At 37.1% G+C, this 12598-nt stretch overlaps 1 protein-coding gene across 2 annotated transcripts in view; it reads left to right on the forward strand.

Moving 5' to 3' along the window:
* Positions 1–12598, forward strand: part of LOC148948399 (pentatricopeptide repeat-containing protein 2, mitochondrial-like) — a 447312-nt gene that overhangs the window by 421733 nt on the left and 12981 nt on the right. For both annotated transcript variants that reach the window (XM_089094334.1, XM_089094335.1), the window contains exon 4: positions 1816–2010. In XM_089094334.1, coding sequence (XP_088950460.1) covers positions 1816–2010 — 195 coding nt within the window. The remainder of the gene's footprint in view (positions 1–1815; positions 2011–12598) is intronic.

The raw sequence follows: 12598 nt of genomic DNA on the forward strand, positions 1-12598 counted from the left end.
TGTGATTGTGATGCCAAGATCTGGGTTTCTGTTCGAGCTTTTCAGAAAGACAAAAACGGAATATACCGAGTGTGTCAGTGAACTTAAGGCTAGGAAAGCTGAGCGTGCCTCTGCTGAGGCTATAAATAATCCCAAATTGATGTGGAAAAAATATAGAAACATTTAGAGCGGTCATAGTAAAGCGTGTGTTGGCATTCCTGAAGAGCAATGGTTTTGCCATTATTCTGCTGCGTTTGGCTCCAATGATTCAGATTTAGAAACTGGAAGTGATGCCTTATTAAAAAGTAGGCTTGGCCCTCTATTGCGTAAACGTAGCATGTTTCTTTTTTCTAAAAGTGACATTGTGCAGGTAATCCTAATTTTGATGCGTCGTAAAGCTCCTGGTTTTGACGGTATCACACCCCACCAGCTTGAAAACGCAAGTGCACTACTGATTGAGCGTCTGACACTTTTGTTTTAAAAGTGCATTGATACAGGTCAAATACCTGATTTATTTAGTTTTGGCACAATAACGAATATTTTAAAAAAGGAAAGAATGCTAATTTTTGTTGTAGTTACCAGCCTATTATTGTTTCGGATGTTTTAAGCAAGGTTCTAGAAAGTCTGAACCTACCAGAATTGATACGTAAATGCGTGCTAGATTATAGACAGTTTGGTTTTCGTAAGCATCTGAATTTTACGTTTGCTCAACACCTATTGAAGCGCATCCGCAGTAAAGTTAAGAATTTGAAAATTCCTGTAAATTTTTGTAGTGTGGATATATAAGCAGCATTCGATTCTGTAGTCCAATCATAAGTATTTTTTACTCTGCTTGATTTCGGAGTTACGCCCCATATTGTTGCGTTGCTTTCATATTGGTATAGCCATAGTTATGTTATGGTTAAACTTGAAAAATGTCTTTTAACTGGGCCTTATTCATCTTATTAGAGGACTCAGGCAAGGTTCATTTTTAAGTCCTACTATGTTTAAAATTCTTACGACCACTGTAGCTTGGACAATTAATGGTGGAATTTATAGTGAAATTTGTGATTTTAGCTTGATTCGCTACGCAGATGATATCCTGCTTATCAGTTCAAGCCTTTCTACTTTACAGGCAAACCTTGATTCTCTGATTTCTGATTATATATATATATATATATATATATATATATATATATATATATATATATATATATATATATATATATATATATATATATATATATATATATATATATATATATATATATATATATATATATATATATATATATATATGTATATATATATATGTATATGTATATACATATATATATATATATGTATATATGTATATATGTATATATATATATATGTATATATATGTATATATGTATATATATATATATATATATATTTCATTTGTAATAAATTCGAAAAATATTGTTCGCTCTTTAGGGTTGTAGCTCTTTATCTGTCTCTATTCTTCTCTCCTCTTTCTCTATCTCCCCCTCCCTTTATCTCTTTCTGTCTTAATCCCTCTCTTTTTCTGTTTCTCTCTCTCTGTCTAAGTTTTTTGAATTGAAAAATCTCTGTCTCTCGCTTTTTTCCTTCTCTGTTTAATTAAAAACTTTGTTATGTTAGATTGCCCGGCCTCTGCAAATCTCTCTTTGCAACATAAAAGTTGTGTCTGAAGTATTTCACAAATGCTTTGAATTCAGGTTTAATAAACAAAACTTTTGCAATTCTTCGATGCAATTTTGGGCACGTGCTCCTGGCGCTTCTCTGGGTTTGTCTCCTTCGGTAAAGTCCTGTTCTATTTTCCATGTCTTTCCTATACAAAATTATCTTTTTTAGACATTTTGCGACCCAGATTTGGACGGATTGTTTGAAGATTTATCTAGCCTAAAATTACTGATGTCCTTATTGTACGAGCACAATATGCATAGCGAAATTAAAGATGTCTTCGAAGTAATCAAATCGAAGAAATTTAGTAATCTTGTTTTTGTCAAGACTCTGTCAAATATTGTTTTAGCGTCTTGTTATAAACAGGTAAGAAGATTCTCAGAATTTACTAAATATTTAAATATCGAGATTGATTAAAAAAACATCAGTGACAACAGCGTCTGACCATGATGGACTCATTGGGGGGGGGGGGGTAAATTGTGAATGTAAATACCTTCTAGTCCCGCCTTTGGAGATTTGGAAAGGGGGTTTGATAACCAGCTCCCGTTTTCGAAGAAAACAATGAGGAGCGGTGACTGATAGTCACTTATAGTCAGTATTAATTAAAACCTGGTGCAAGTAAAAAAAAAAAAATGTTTATTATTGCTCAATCTGGCTGACACCAAGTTGAGGAGTTTCCTCTGATGTACGAATATGTTTGTATGTATGTTTGTATGTATCTAAATCTTATATAGAATTGTGTCGGTAGTTTCCAAAAGACGAAAAAAATATGTCAAATTATAATCCTATGGTGAGTATGAGAGCTGACAAAATATTAATTTGTTCCAAGCATTTGAAAAACTTGGGCGCTAAAAATTTTTTTTTTTTTGTCAAATATAATTTAAACATATCATTATGTATAAAAATCAGCGGCGGTGACTGCCATGGCTGCCACTGTTCCAGTAAAAATAGCTAGAGAAATCGTCCAAAAATCACAAGACTAAAGAAAAATAATTAATACAATTATTTTTTTGATAATTGAATGTGTAGATGATTTAAATTACTAAGAATTCAATTAAACCATTTAATTCGGTATTTTTTTTCTGATCAATAATGGACTATTGTCTAGAACCGGAATGTGGTCTATGGTAAATCATTTTCACTAAAAGAGAATTTAAATTTTCTAATTTTGAAGAATTTTTTGTTCTCTGAAAAGCCATTACATAATATTTTCCACTATTTGAAATAAAATAAAACTTAATTTTTATGAATCTAAAAATTTCTTTGTCTTTCGAAATGTCATTGCAAAATATTCAGCAATCAATTTCTGTCGCTAGACAGGATTTAATGAATCAAGAACTTTTGATGAAGTTGTTCAGCCAGAAATTGTCTGTATAGAAATTGCCTTGTGAAAATAGGCTTGAATGAAAATAGTTTTGTAGACAGATTATTCTCCTGACAGAAAAATAGTCTGGCCAATAATCATGGCTCTGTCTTATCAGAGGCAATGCTATAACGTTGCCTATAGAAAAGCCCATACGGCTCCAATGTTTTATTGCTAATTTTTTTCCATAGGCACTTCATATGGAAGGGGTTGTTGCATAAACTTCAAATGGGGCTCATTCGATTGGAAATCGAGAGTTCTTGTGCCCTTTTTAAGAGTCAAAAGTGATTGGAGGGCAACTAGCCCCCCCCCCACGCCCTTTTTTCCCCAATTGCATCACATAAAATTTTTAGATAGCCATTTTGTTAAAAATAGTTCAACAGTCAAATAAAAAAAATTCCGATGTCCACACAACCCCCCCCCCCCCAGGGTCTGGGGACAGGCGTTATAAGTTATGCTCTGGGGGCATATAAGGTTCTTATGGAAGGGCTGATCGTATAAATTTCAGAGAGCGCTCATTTGATTGGAAATTGAAAGTTCTAGTTCACTTGTTAAGAGTCAAAAGTGATCAAAGTGATCGGAGGGCAGCTAGCCCCCCCCCCTGCCCCGCTCTTTTTCCCCAAATACATCAGATAAAATTTTGAGATAGCCATTTTTAAAAAATATTTCAAAGGTCAGATATCAAAAATTCCGGTGTCGACACAGCCCTCCGTGCCCGGTGGTAAGGGCTGTAAGTTATGCCCTGGGGGCATATATGGTTCTTATGGAAGGGATGCTCATATGAACTTCATTGAGGGCTCGTTTGATTGGAAATTGAAAGTTTTATTTCACTTTTTAAGAGTCAAAAGTGTTGGGAGGGCAGCTAGCTCCCCCCCCCCCCATATGCATCACATAAGATTATGAGATAGCAATTTGGTTTAAAATTGTTCAAGTGTCAGATAACAAAATTTCTTGCGTCGACACAACCCCTCAGGGCGCAGGGGCTGGCGTTGTAAGTTATAACTCGGGGTATATATGGTTCTTATGGAAGGGATCCTCGTATAAACTTCAGAGAGGGCTCATTTGTTTGGAAAGTGACAGTTATAGTTCAGTATAGACAGTTATAGTATTTCCAACGGAGGAGGAAGAGAGGATGCTGAAAGATGAGGAAAACTTCAAAATACCCCATACTACTCGGCAAGGCAGAAACCCTCGCACGGCAGGAGCTCTCAGGAAGAAATAAACCTGGAAGACCTGGAAGACCAGAGGAAGCACAGGCATTGGTAGAAGAGAAGATACAAGTCTAATGATTTTGAGTTTAGTGTTATGACATTGAGTTTGAGTTTTCAGCCAATCCGATGAGGGTGGGGGCCCTTTATCATAGGGGGGAGGTGTTGAAACCCTGGGTTTCAGTTTTCAGATACATGTCCCACCCCTCTTCATTTCTTTGGACCCCTTCATTATTTTCCTTCCTTAAACAATAAATGTTAATTTTCCTATTTTTTTTCGACGCCATTTTGGGTCCTCTTAACTGCGTACGTGTTTAATTGACCACGAGGGAAAAAGTGCGCAGTTAGGGAGATTGGCCAGTATATTAGGAGCCCTGGGATTGGCTGGAAAGTGTTTTTACCACCCCTAGTAACCCCACCGCGTGCTGCAGTTAGCGGGCTGAGAGAATTTGTCCCTTTTTGTTTTCAGTTCTTTTTATACGTGCAACTGTGAATATAGTAAGAATTTTTCTATGTACCTATTTTACTTTTCAGCTTAGGCCGAGACGAAAGGGTTAGTTAGACAATCTTATCTGTAAACTTTGGATTTAAATTTGGACATATACCACCCGATCACGTTAGTGTAAAGGAACCGTTGGAGTAACCGCAGAAACCCCACTAGTTTGGGGCCAAAGAGGGACCGTCCCCCTCCAGTAAGTGGCATAGCAACTCTTTGCACCATTTTCGCCTTTAAAAGTGGTGACCCCGCACAATAAACCTCCAATAGTTCACTTTTTAAGATTCAAAAGAGATCGGGGGGCAACCCCCCCTCTTTTCACGCCGTTTTTCTCCCAAATACATCAGATAAACATTTTGAGATAGCCATTTTGTCAAAAAAAGTTAAAAGGTTAGATAACAAAAACTCTAGTGTTGGCACAACGCCCCAGGGCTTGAGGGTGGGTGTTTTAAGTTATACCCTGGGGGCATATATGGTTCCTATCAAAGGGATACTTGTATATATTTCAGTGAGGACTAATTTGTTTGGAAAGTGAAAGTCCTTATTCGCTTTTTAAGAGAGATCATAGGGGAAATTGCCCCCCCCCCCCCACGCCCTTTTTTCCCAAATGCATCATGTAAAAATTTTGAGATAACTATTTATGTTAAAAATAGTTATAAGGTCAGATAATAAAACTGGTTTCGACTCAACCATCCAGGTCCGGGGGGCAGTCTTTGTAAGTTATGCCGTGGGGGTATATTTGGTTCTTATGGAAGAGATACTTGTATAAACTTCAGAGAGGGCTTAGTTGATTGGAAATTGAAATTTCGAGTTTACTTTTTAAGAGTCAAAAGAGATCAAAGGCAACTAGCCCCAACGTCCTTTTCCCCATACCCATCCGATAAAAATTCTGAGGTAGCCATTTTTGAAAAAAAAAACGGTTCAAATATCAGATAACAAAAACTCCGGTGTTGACACAACTCCCCAGGGCCCGGGGTTAGTGATCTTAAGTTATGTCCTGGGGGCAAATATGGTTCTTATGGATGGGATGCTTGTATAAACTTCAGAGAGGGCTCAGTTGTTTGGAAATTAAAAGTTCTAGTTCCCTTTTTCAGAGTCAAAAGATATCGGAGGGCAGCTAGCCCCTGCCCCCTCCACGCATTTTTCCCCCAAACCCATCCGATAAAAATTTTAAGATGGCTATTTTGTAAATAGTTCAAACATCAGATATTAAAACTCCGGGGTCAACACAACCCCCCAGGGCCCCAGGGACAGGTGTTGTAAGTTATGCCCTGGGGGCATGTATGGTTCTTTTAGAAGGGATGCTCACATAAACCTCAGAGATTGCTCATTTGCTTTAAAATTGAAAGTTCTAGTTCACGTTTAAACTGTCAAAAGAGATCTAAGAGCAATTAGCCCCCCCCCCCCTCACGCCCTTTCCCCCCAAGTCCATCCGATAAAAATTTTTAGATAGCCATTGTGTTAAAAATAGTTCAAACATCAGATAATAAAAACTCTAATGTTGACAAAAACTCCCAGAGCCCGGGGCAAGTGTTTTAAGTTATGCCCTGGGGTCATATAAGTTTTTTATGTAAGGAGAGGTCGTATAAACTTCAGAAGTGAAGTTTTTTAAGAGAGATCGTAGGGCAACTAGCCCCCCCCCCCACGCCCTTTTTTCCCAAATGCATCATGTAAAAATTTTGAGATAGCTATTTTGTTAAAAATAGTTATAAGGTCAGATAACAAAACTGGTTTTGACACAACCACCCAGGTCCGGGGGGCAGTCTTTGTAAGTTATGCCGTGGGGGCATATTTGGTTCTTATGGAAGGGATGCTTGTATAAACTTCAGAGAGGGCTTATTTGATTGGAAATTGAAATTTCTAGTTTACTTTTTAAGAGTCAAAAGAGATCAAAGGCAACTAGCCCCAACGCCCTTTTGCCCCATACTCATCCGATAAAAATTCTGAGGTAGCCATTTTTGAAAAAAAAATGGTTCAAATATCAGATAACAAAAACTCCGGTGTTGACACAACTCCCCAGGGCCCGGGGTTAGTGATCTTAAGTTATGTCGTGGGGGCACATATGGTTCTTATGGAGGGGACGTTCGTATAAACTTCAGAGAGGGCTCATTAGATTGGAAATTAAAAGTTCTAGTTCCCTTTTTTAGAGTCAAAAGAGATCGGAGGGTAACTAGCCCCTGCCCCCTCCACGCCTTTTTTCCCCAAACCCATCCGATAAAAAATTTAAGATGGCTATAAATATAGTTCAAACATCAGATATTAAAACTCCAGGGTCAACACAACCCCCCAGGGCCCAGGGACAGGTGTTGTAAGTTATGCCCTGGGGGCATATGTGGTTCTTTTAGAAGGGATGCTCACATAAACCTCAGAGATTGCTCATTTGCTTTAAAATTGAAAGTTCTAGTTCACTTTTAAACTGTCAAAAAAGATTGAAGAGCAATTAGACCCCCCCCCCCCCCTAACGCCCTTTCCCCCAATGTCCATCCGATAAAAATTTTGAGATAGCCATTTTGTTAAAAATAGTTGCCTTCCCAAGGCCAGAACAAAATTTGCACTTTACTGAAAAAAATATAAATGTTTTTGCTTTTATAAATTTAATAAATCAAGTAATATTAACATTTTGATTACTAAATATCAGTATATGTATATTATACTGACAATGCACATTCATTTGTATTATTTCAGTAAAGTGCAAATTTTGTTCTGGCCTTGGGAAAGCATAGGAGTTTTGCGCCCAACTTATGTTAATTTCTGCTCGTTTTGAGTTTGACTCGGTTATTTATTGTAATTTCTATTCGTTTTGGGTTTCATTTATTTATCGATGCTGATTTGTGATAGTTTCACGCTTGGTAGATTATTTGATTTTATTTTTGCTCATTTTTTGTTTAATGGAGTTCTTTACTTTTCTTTGAAAAACTTATTTTGTGGGAAAAGTTTTTTTTAATTAATTTTTGTTCGTTTTATATTGACATTGTCTTTTCAGGGAAAAAGAAAATAACAGTTTAAATCTTTTCGTTTTTTAAGACTTTATAGTTTGGCCTTCTATTTGTATGGTGGAGAAAAATTTTCAGCAATTTTTAACAACATACGGCCTTTTAAAAATCTGGACGAAAACAGTACTGTTTAATTTAGTTTCATACCTTCTCTAGTTGGCCTGAAAGGAAAAACTTGATACTATTCGCAAACAAGTCTGCTTACTTTTATTGACACTATGGATATACTTACGCTATTTTCATTAGGCTCCATTGTAAGAGCAGATGTAGTCCCGAAAGTTGGAACATAACATCCTCATTCGTTCCTGGGTTACTGCTGAGATGCCTTATTTGGAATTAACAATATCACAGTGCATTTTGATTTAATCTTAAGGCAACATTTTGTTCTTAAACATAATGGGCAAATGGGAGGGTGGGCGTGGGATGGTTGGAGTGGAAGGGGGATTAGTTGCCCTCCAATCATTTTCGACTATTAAAAAGGGCATCAGCCCTTTCTATTTTCAATCGAATGAGCCCTTTTCGAAGTTCCTATGACAACTCCTTCGGTACGAAGTGTCCTGGTCTAAACAATAACAACAAAATATCACTAATCACTTTCGACTATTAAAAATGGTACTAGCCCTTTGAATTTCAAATCGAATGAACCCTTTTTCAAGTTTCTACGACAAGGATTTCAATAAAAACCTGATATGCCCTCAGGGCATAACTTATAAGTCTTGCCCTGAGGGTTATGGGGGATTATCCTTCTCAAAAACATATTTTATATCTGAAAATCAACTACGCGGAACAAAATGTCTATCTCAAAATTTTTATTGGATGTGTTTGGGGGAATGATGGGCGTGGGGGGGGGGCTAGTTGCCCTCCAATCACTTTCCACTATTAAAAAGGGCACTAGCCCTTTGAATCTCCAATCGAATGAGCTTTTTTTTGAAGTTTCTACGACAACGCCTTCTATAGAAACCTTATATCTAAGACAACGCCTTCTATAAAACCTTATATGCCCCCAGAGCATAACTTAAAACCCTTGCCCTGAGGGTTTTGGGGGAGCGTCCTCCTCAAAAACATATTTTCTACCTGGAAATCAACTAATCTGAACAAAATGGCTGTCTCAAAATTTTTATTGGATGTGTTTGTGGGAATGATGGGCATGGGGGGGGGGCTAGGTGCCCTCCATTCACTTTAGACTATGAAAAAAGCCACTAGCCCTTTGAATTTCCAATCAAATGAGCCTGTTTTGAAGTTTCTACGACAATGCCTTCTATAAAAAACTTATATGCCCCCAGGGCATAAATTAAAACCCTTGCCCTGAGGGTAGTGGGGGAGTTTCCTCCTCAAAAATATATTTTCTATCTGGAAATTAACAAGCCAACCCTGAACAAAATAGCTACCTCGAAATTTTGATTGGATGTGTTTGGGGGAGTGATGGGCGTGGGGGGGGGGTGAGGGGCCCGACAATCAGTGTCGAATATTAAAAAGTTCCCTAGCCCTTTGAAGTTCCAATTGATTGAGCCTGTTTTGAAGTTTCTACGACAACGCCTTCTATAAAAACCTTATATGCCCCCAGGGCATAACTTAAAAAACTTGCCCTTAGGGTTATGGGGGAGTGTCCTCCTCATAAACTTATTTTATATGTGGAAATCAACTACGCTGAACAAAATGGTTATCTCAAAATTTTGATTGGATGTGTGCGAGAATGATGGGTTTGGGGGGGGGGCTAGTTGCCCTCCAATCACTTTCGACTATTAAAAAGGGCACTATCCCTTTGAATTTCCAATTGAATGAGCCTGTTTTGAAGTTTCTACAACAACACCTTATATAAAAACTTATATGCCCTCAGGGCATAACTTAAGACTCTTGCCCTGAGGATTGTGAGGAAGTGACCTCCTCAAAAACAAATTTTATACGTGAAAATCAACTACGCTGAACAAAATGGGTTTCTTAAAATTTTTATTGGATGTGTTTGGGGGAATGATGAGTGTGGGGGGGGGGGGCAGTTGCCCTCCAATCACTTGCCACTATCAAAAAGGGCACTAGCCCTTTGAATCTCCAATCGAATGAGCTTTTTTTGAAGTTTCTACGACAACGCCTTCTATAAAAACCTTATATGTCCCCAGGGCATAACTTAAAACCCTCGCCCTGAAGGCTGCGGGGGAATATCCTCCTCAAAAATATATTTTCTATTTGGAAATTAACTACGCTGAAAAAAATGACTATCTCAAAATTTTGATTGGATGTGTTTGGGGGAATGATGGGCGGGGGGGCTAGTTGCCCTCCAATCACTTTTGACTATTAAAAAGGGCACTAGGCCTTTGAATTTCCAATCGAATGAAGTTTCTAAGACAACGCCTTCTATAAAAACCTTATATGCTCCCAGGGCATAACTTAAAACCCTTGCCCTGAGGGTGTTGGGGGAGTCTCCTCCTCAAAAATATATTTTCTGTCTGGAAATCATCTACGCTGAACAAAATGGCTATCTCAAAATTTTTATTGGATGTGTTTGGGGGAATAAAAGCGTGTGGGGGGGGGCTAGTTGCCCACCAGTTACTTTCGACTATTAAAAAGGGCACTAGCCCTTTGAATTTCAAATCGAATGAGCCTGTTTTGAAGTTTCTACAACAACGCCTTCTATTAAAACCTCACATGCCCTCAGGGTATAACTTCAAACCCTTGCCCCGAGGGTAGTGGGGGAGTGTCTTCCTCAAAAAGATATTTTCTATCTGGAAATCAACTACGCTGAACAAAATGGCTATCTCAAAATTTTTATTGGATGTGTTTGGGGGAATGAGGGCCGTGGGGGGGGGGCTAGTTGCCCTACAATTACTTTCGACTATTAGAAAGGGCACTAGCAACCCCAATTTCCAATCGAATGAGCCCTTTTTAAGTTTTTACGATAACTCCTTCGATACGAAGTGTCTGTCGAAGAACGAAGAATGCTCTCAACGCATAACTTAACTCCCCCCCCCCCAGAGTCTGGGGGAAGGGCTGTACCTTTTACTGCGGGGACATATATGGTTTTAATGGAAGAGATGGTCGTATAAACTATGGAGGGGATTCAAATGACACACACCGTAGTATTAAATCCGACCCCCCTAATATCCTCACATCTGCAGCGCAGATCTGAGGATAGCTTTATATAGCCTATTGCCTATGAGTGGTTATCACTTATGTAAAGTTATTTTAGTTTTTTATGATTATTTTTTTCTGCTACCAAGTTTTAGACAACAGAAAACTAAAGGTCATAAAGGCAATAAGGTTTTGATGTTTTATTGTTTTTTTAGTTGTGCACTAAGATTAGCGAAAACAGGGCCACCACGTCTCTTAAAGTAAGTTTATGTTTTTTTAGTTGTGCACTAAGATTAGCGAAAACAGGGCCACCACGTCTCGTAAAGTAAATTTATGGTTGCCACCAGCTGTTATGAGCTGTTATAAAGTAGATTTCTATTGGTATCAAAAATTATAAGCAATATACGATAAAGTACAATACAATAAGATACTAGAACACATACAATATTCCAAGGTGTTCCTAAAATAAACGGACAGAGGTTACCCCGGCAAATAGATTAGTGTGCCCTCAGTCCCAAAAATCTAACGTTATATACCAAAAGTCAACTACATCAAAAGCTACCAATTTACGTACTTAGCCACGAAAGTGGTTAGTAGTAATTTCCTTTTCAAACCTCACATAAAGGCTGCTTTTTCTTATCTTAGTAAATCATTGGTATTTTGAAACTTAGTAATTTGTATTTTTTGCGTTTTAAATATTTTATTTCTTATTAAATTATTTCTGCCTAGTTTTATGGTTACCACAGTGATCTCTGCTTTAGCAGAGTTTTCCCCAATTCTAAATATTTACTTCTGGAACATCAAATTTTAAGTGTTTCGAATATGCTTCTTATTCTGCCATTATTTAAGGGTCATTCTGTGCATACAACCTCAATTGGTTTCTTTAAGGTTATGTTTTATGGCCAAGTGTCATGCCATGTCTGATTTCAGGGATGTCAATTTTTGTTTTGGATTCATCCTTGTTACTCTTTTCTCTCTTTTTCTTTTTGTTTGAAAACTATAAATTTCTCTTTTCCTAACCTTTCTAATATGCATCTTTTCTTTTAGTTTGACCCACAATGACTTAAGCATTTATATCAGTTTTTTTTTTTTACTTAAATTAGATTTGAAGTTATATTTGAAACTATATGATTAATTTGAGTTCAAATTTAATTCCCCTTAAACAATTTAATTCTTGGATAATGTGGTTGATTTAATATTTATATTCCGGGGTTAGGATGGTCTGAAGGAAATTTTTGATATCAATATACAAATAAAGCATCAACGTTTGCACACATAACAGAAAAAAACAACAAAACAAAACAAAAAATACTAAATTGTATATACATTCTTTTTTTGTGTTAAGCGAGAGCCTATTTCAATCGCCAGTTCGACCACAATTTGCCGCTTAATATTGAAACATTCTGTTTCTGGTTGGCTTTTAATCCCAATAGTCTTTGCACACTGAAATTAGCATTAATACTTAAAAAGATTTATACATTGACCAGAAGTCATAAAGCTTAGATAGAACAAAAAAAAAAAAACATTGGTCAAAACTTAAAAGTTACTTAAGAAAAATAAAACACGGTATATACACAAGCATTGGAATTAATTCGAATTAGTACTTTGTTAACTATATGCATTTTATCACCCGTGAAATTTAGTTACATGTGTTGCTCCACAACTGTGACCCATGGATCACAATTGCTGCAACACTCCACGGGGCCTTGTCATCAGATGTCTAGCTATTTTTCGTTTTCTAGTTTGACTTTATTTTTAATTTTAATGTGTATTCGTTTTACGTTTCATCCATAGTAATACCTGTTGTTTTTGCAGTTGATGTGATTATTCG

The sequence above is a fragment of the Artemia sp. Qi Xiang Cuo genome, chromosome 9 (assembly GCF_049724085.1).
Source record: "Artemia sp. Qi Xiang Cuo chromosome 9, ASM4972408v1, whole genome shotgun sequence".
Taxonomy (NCBI): domain Eukaryota; kingdom Metazoa; phylum Arthropoda; class Branchiopoda; order Anostraca; family Artemiidae; genus Artemia; species Artemia sp. Qi Xiang Cuo.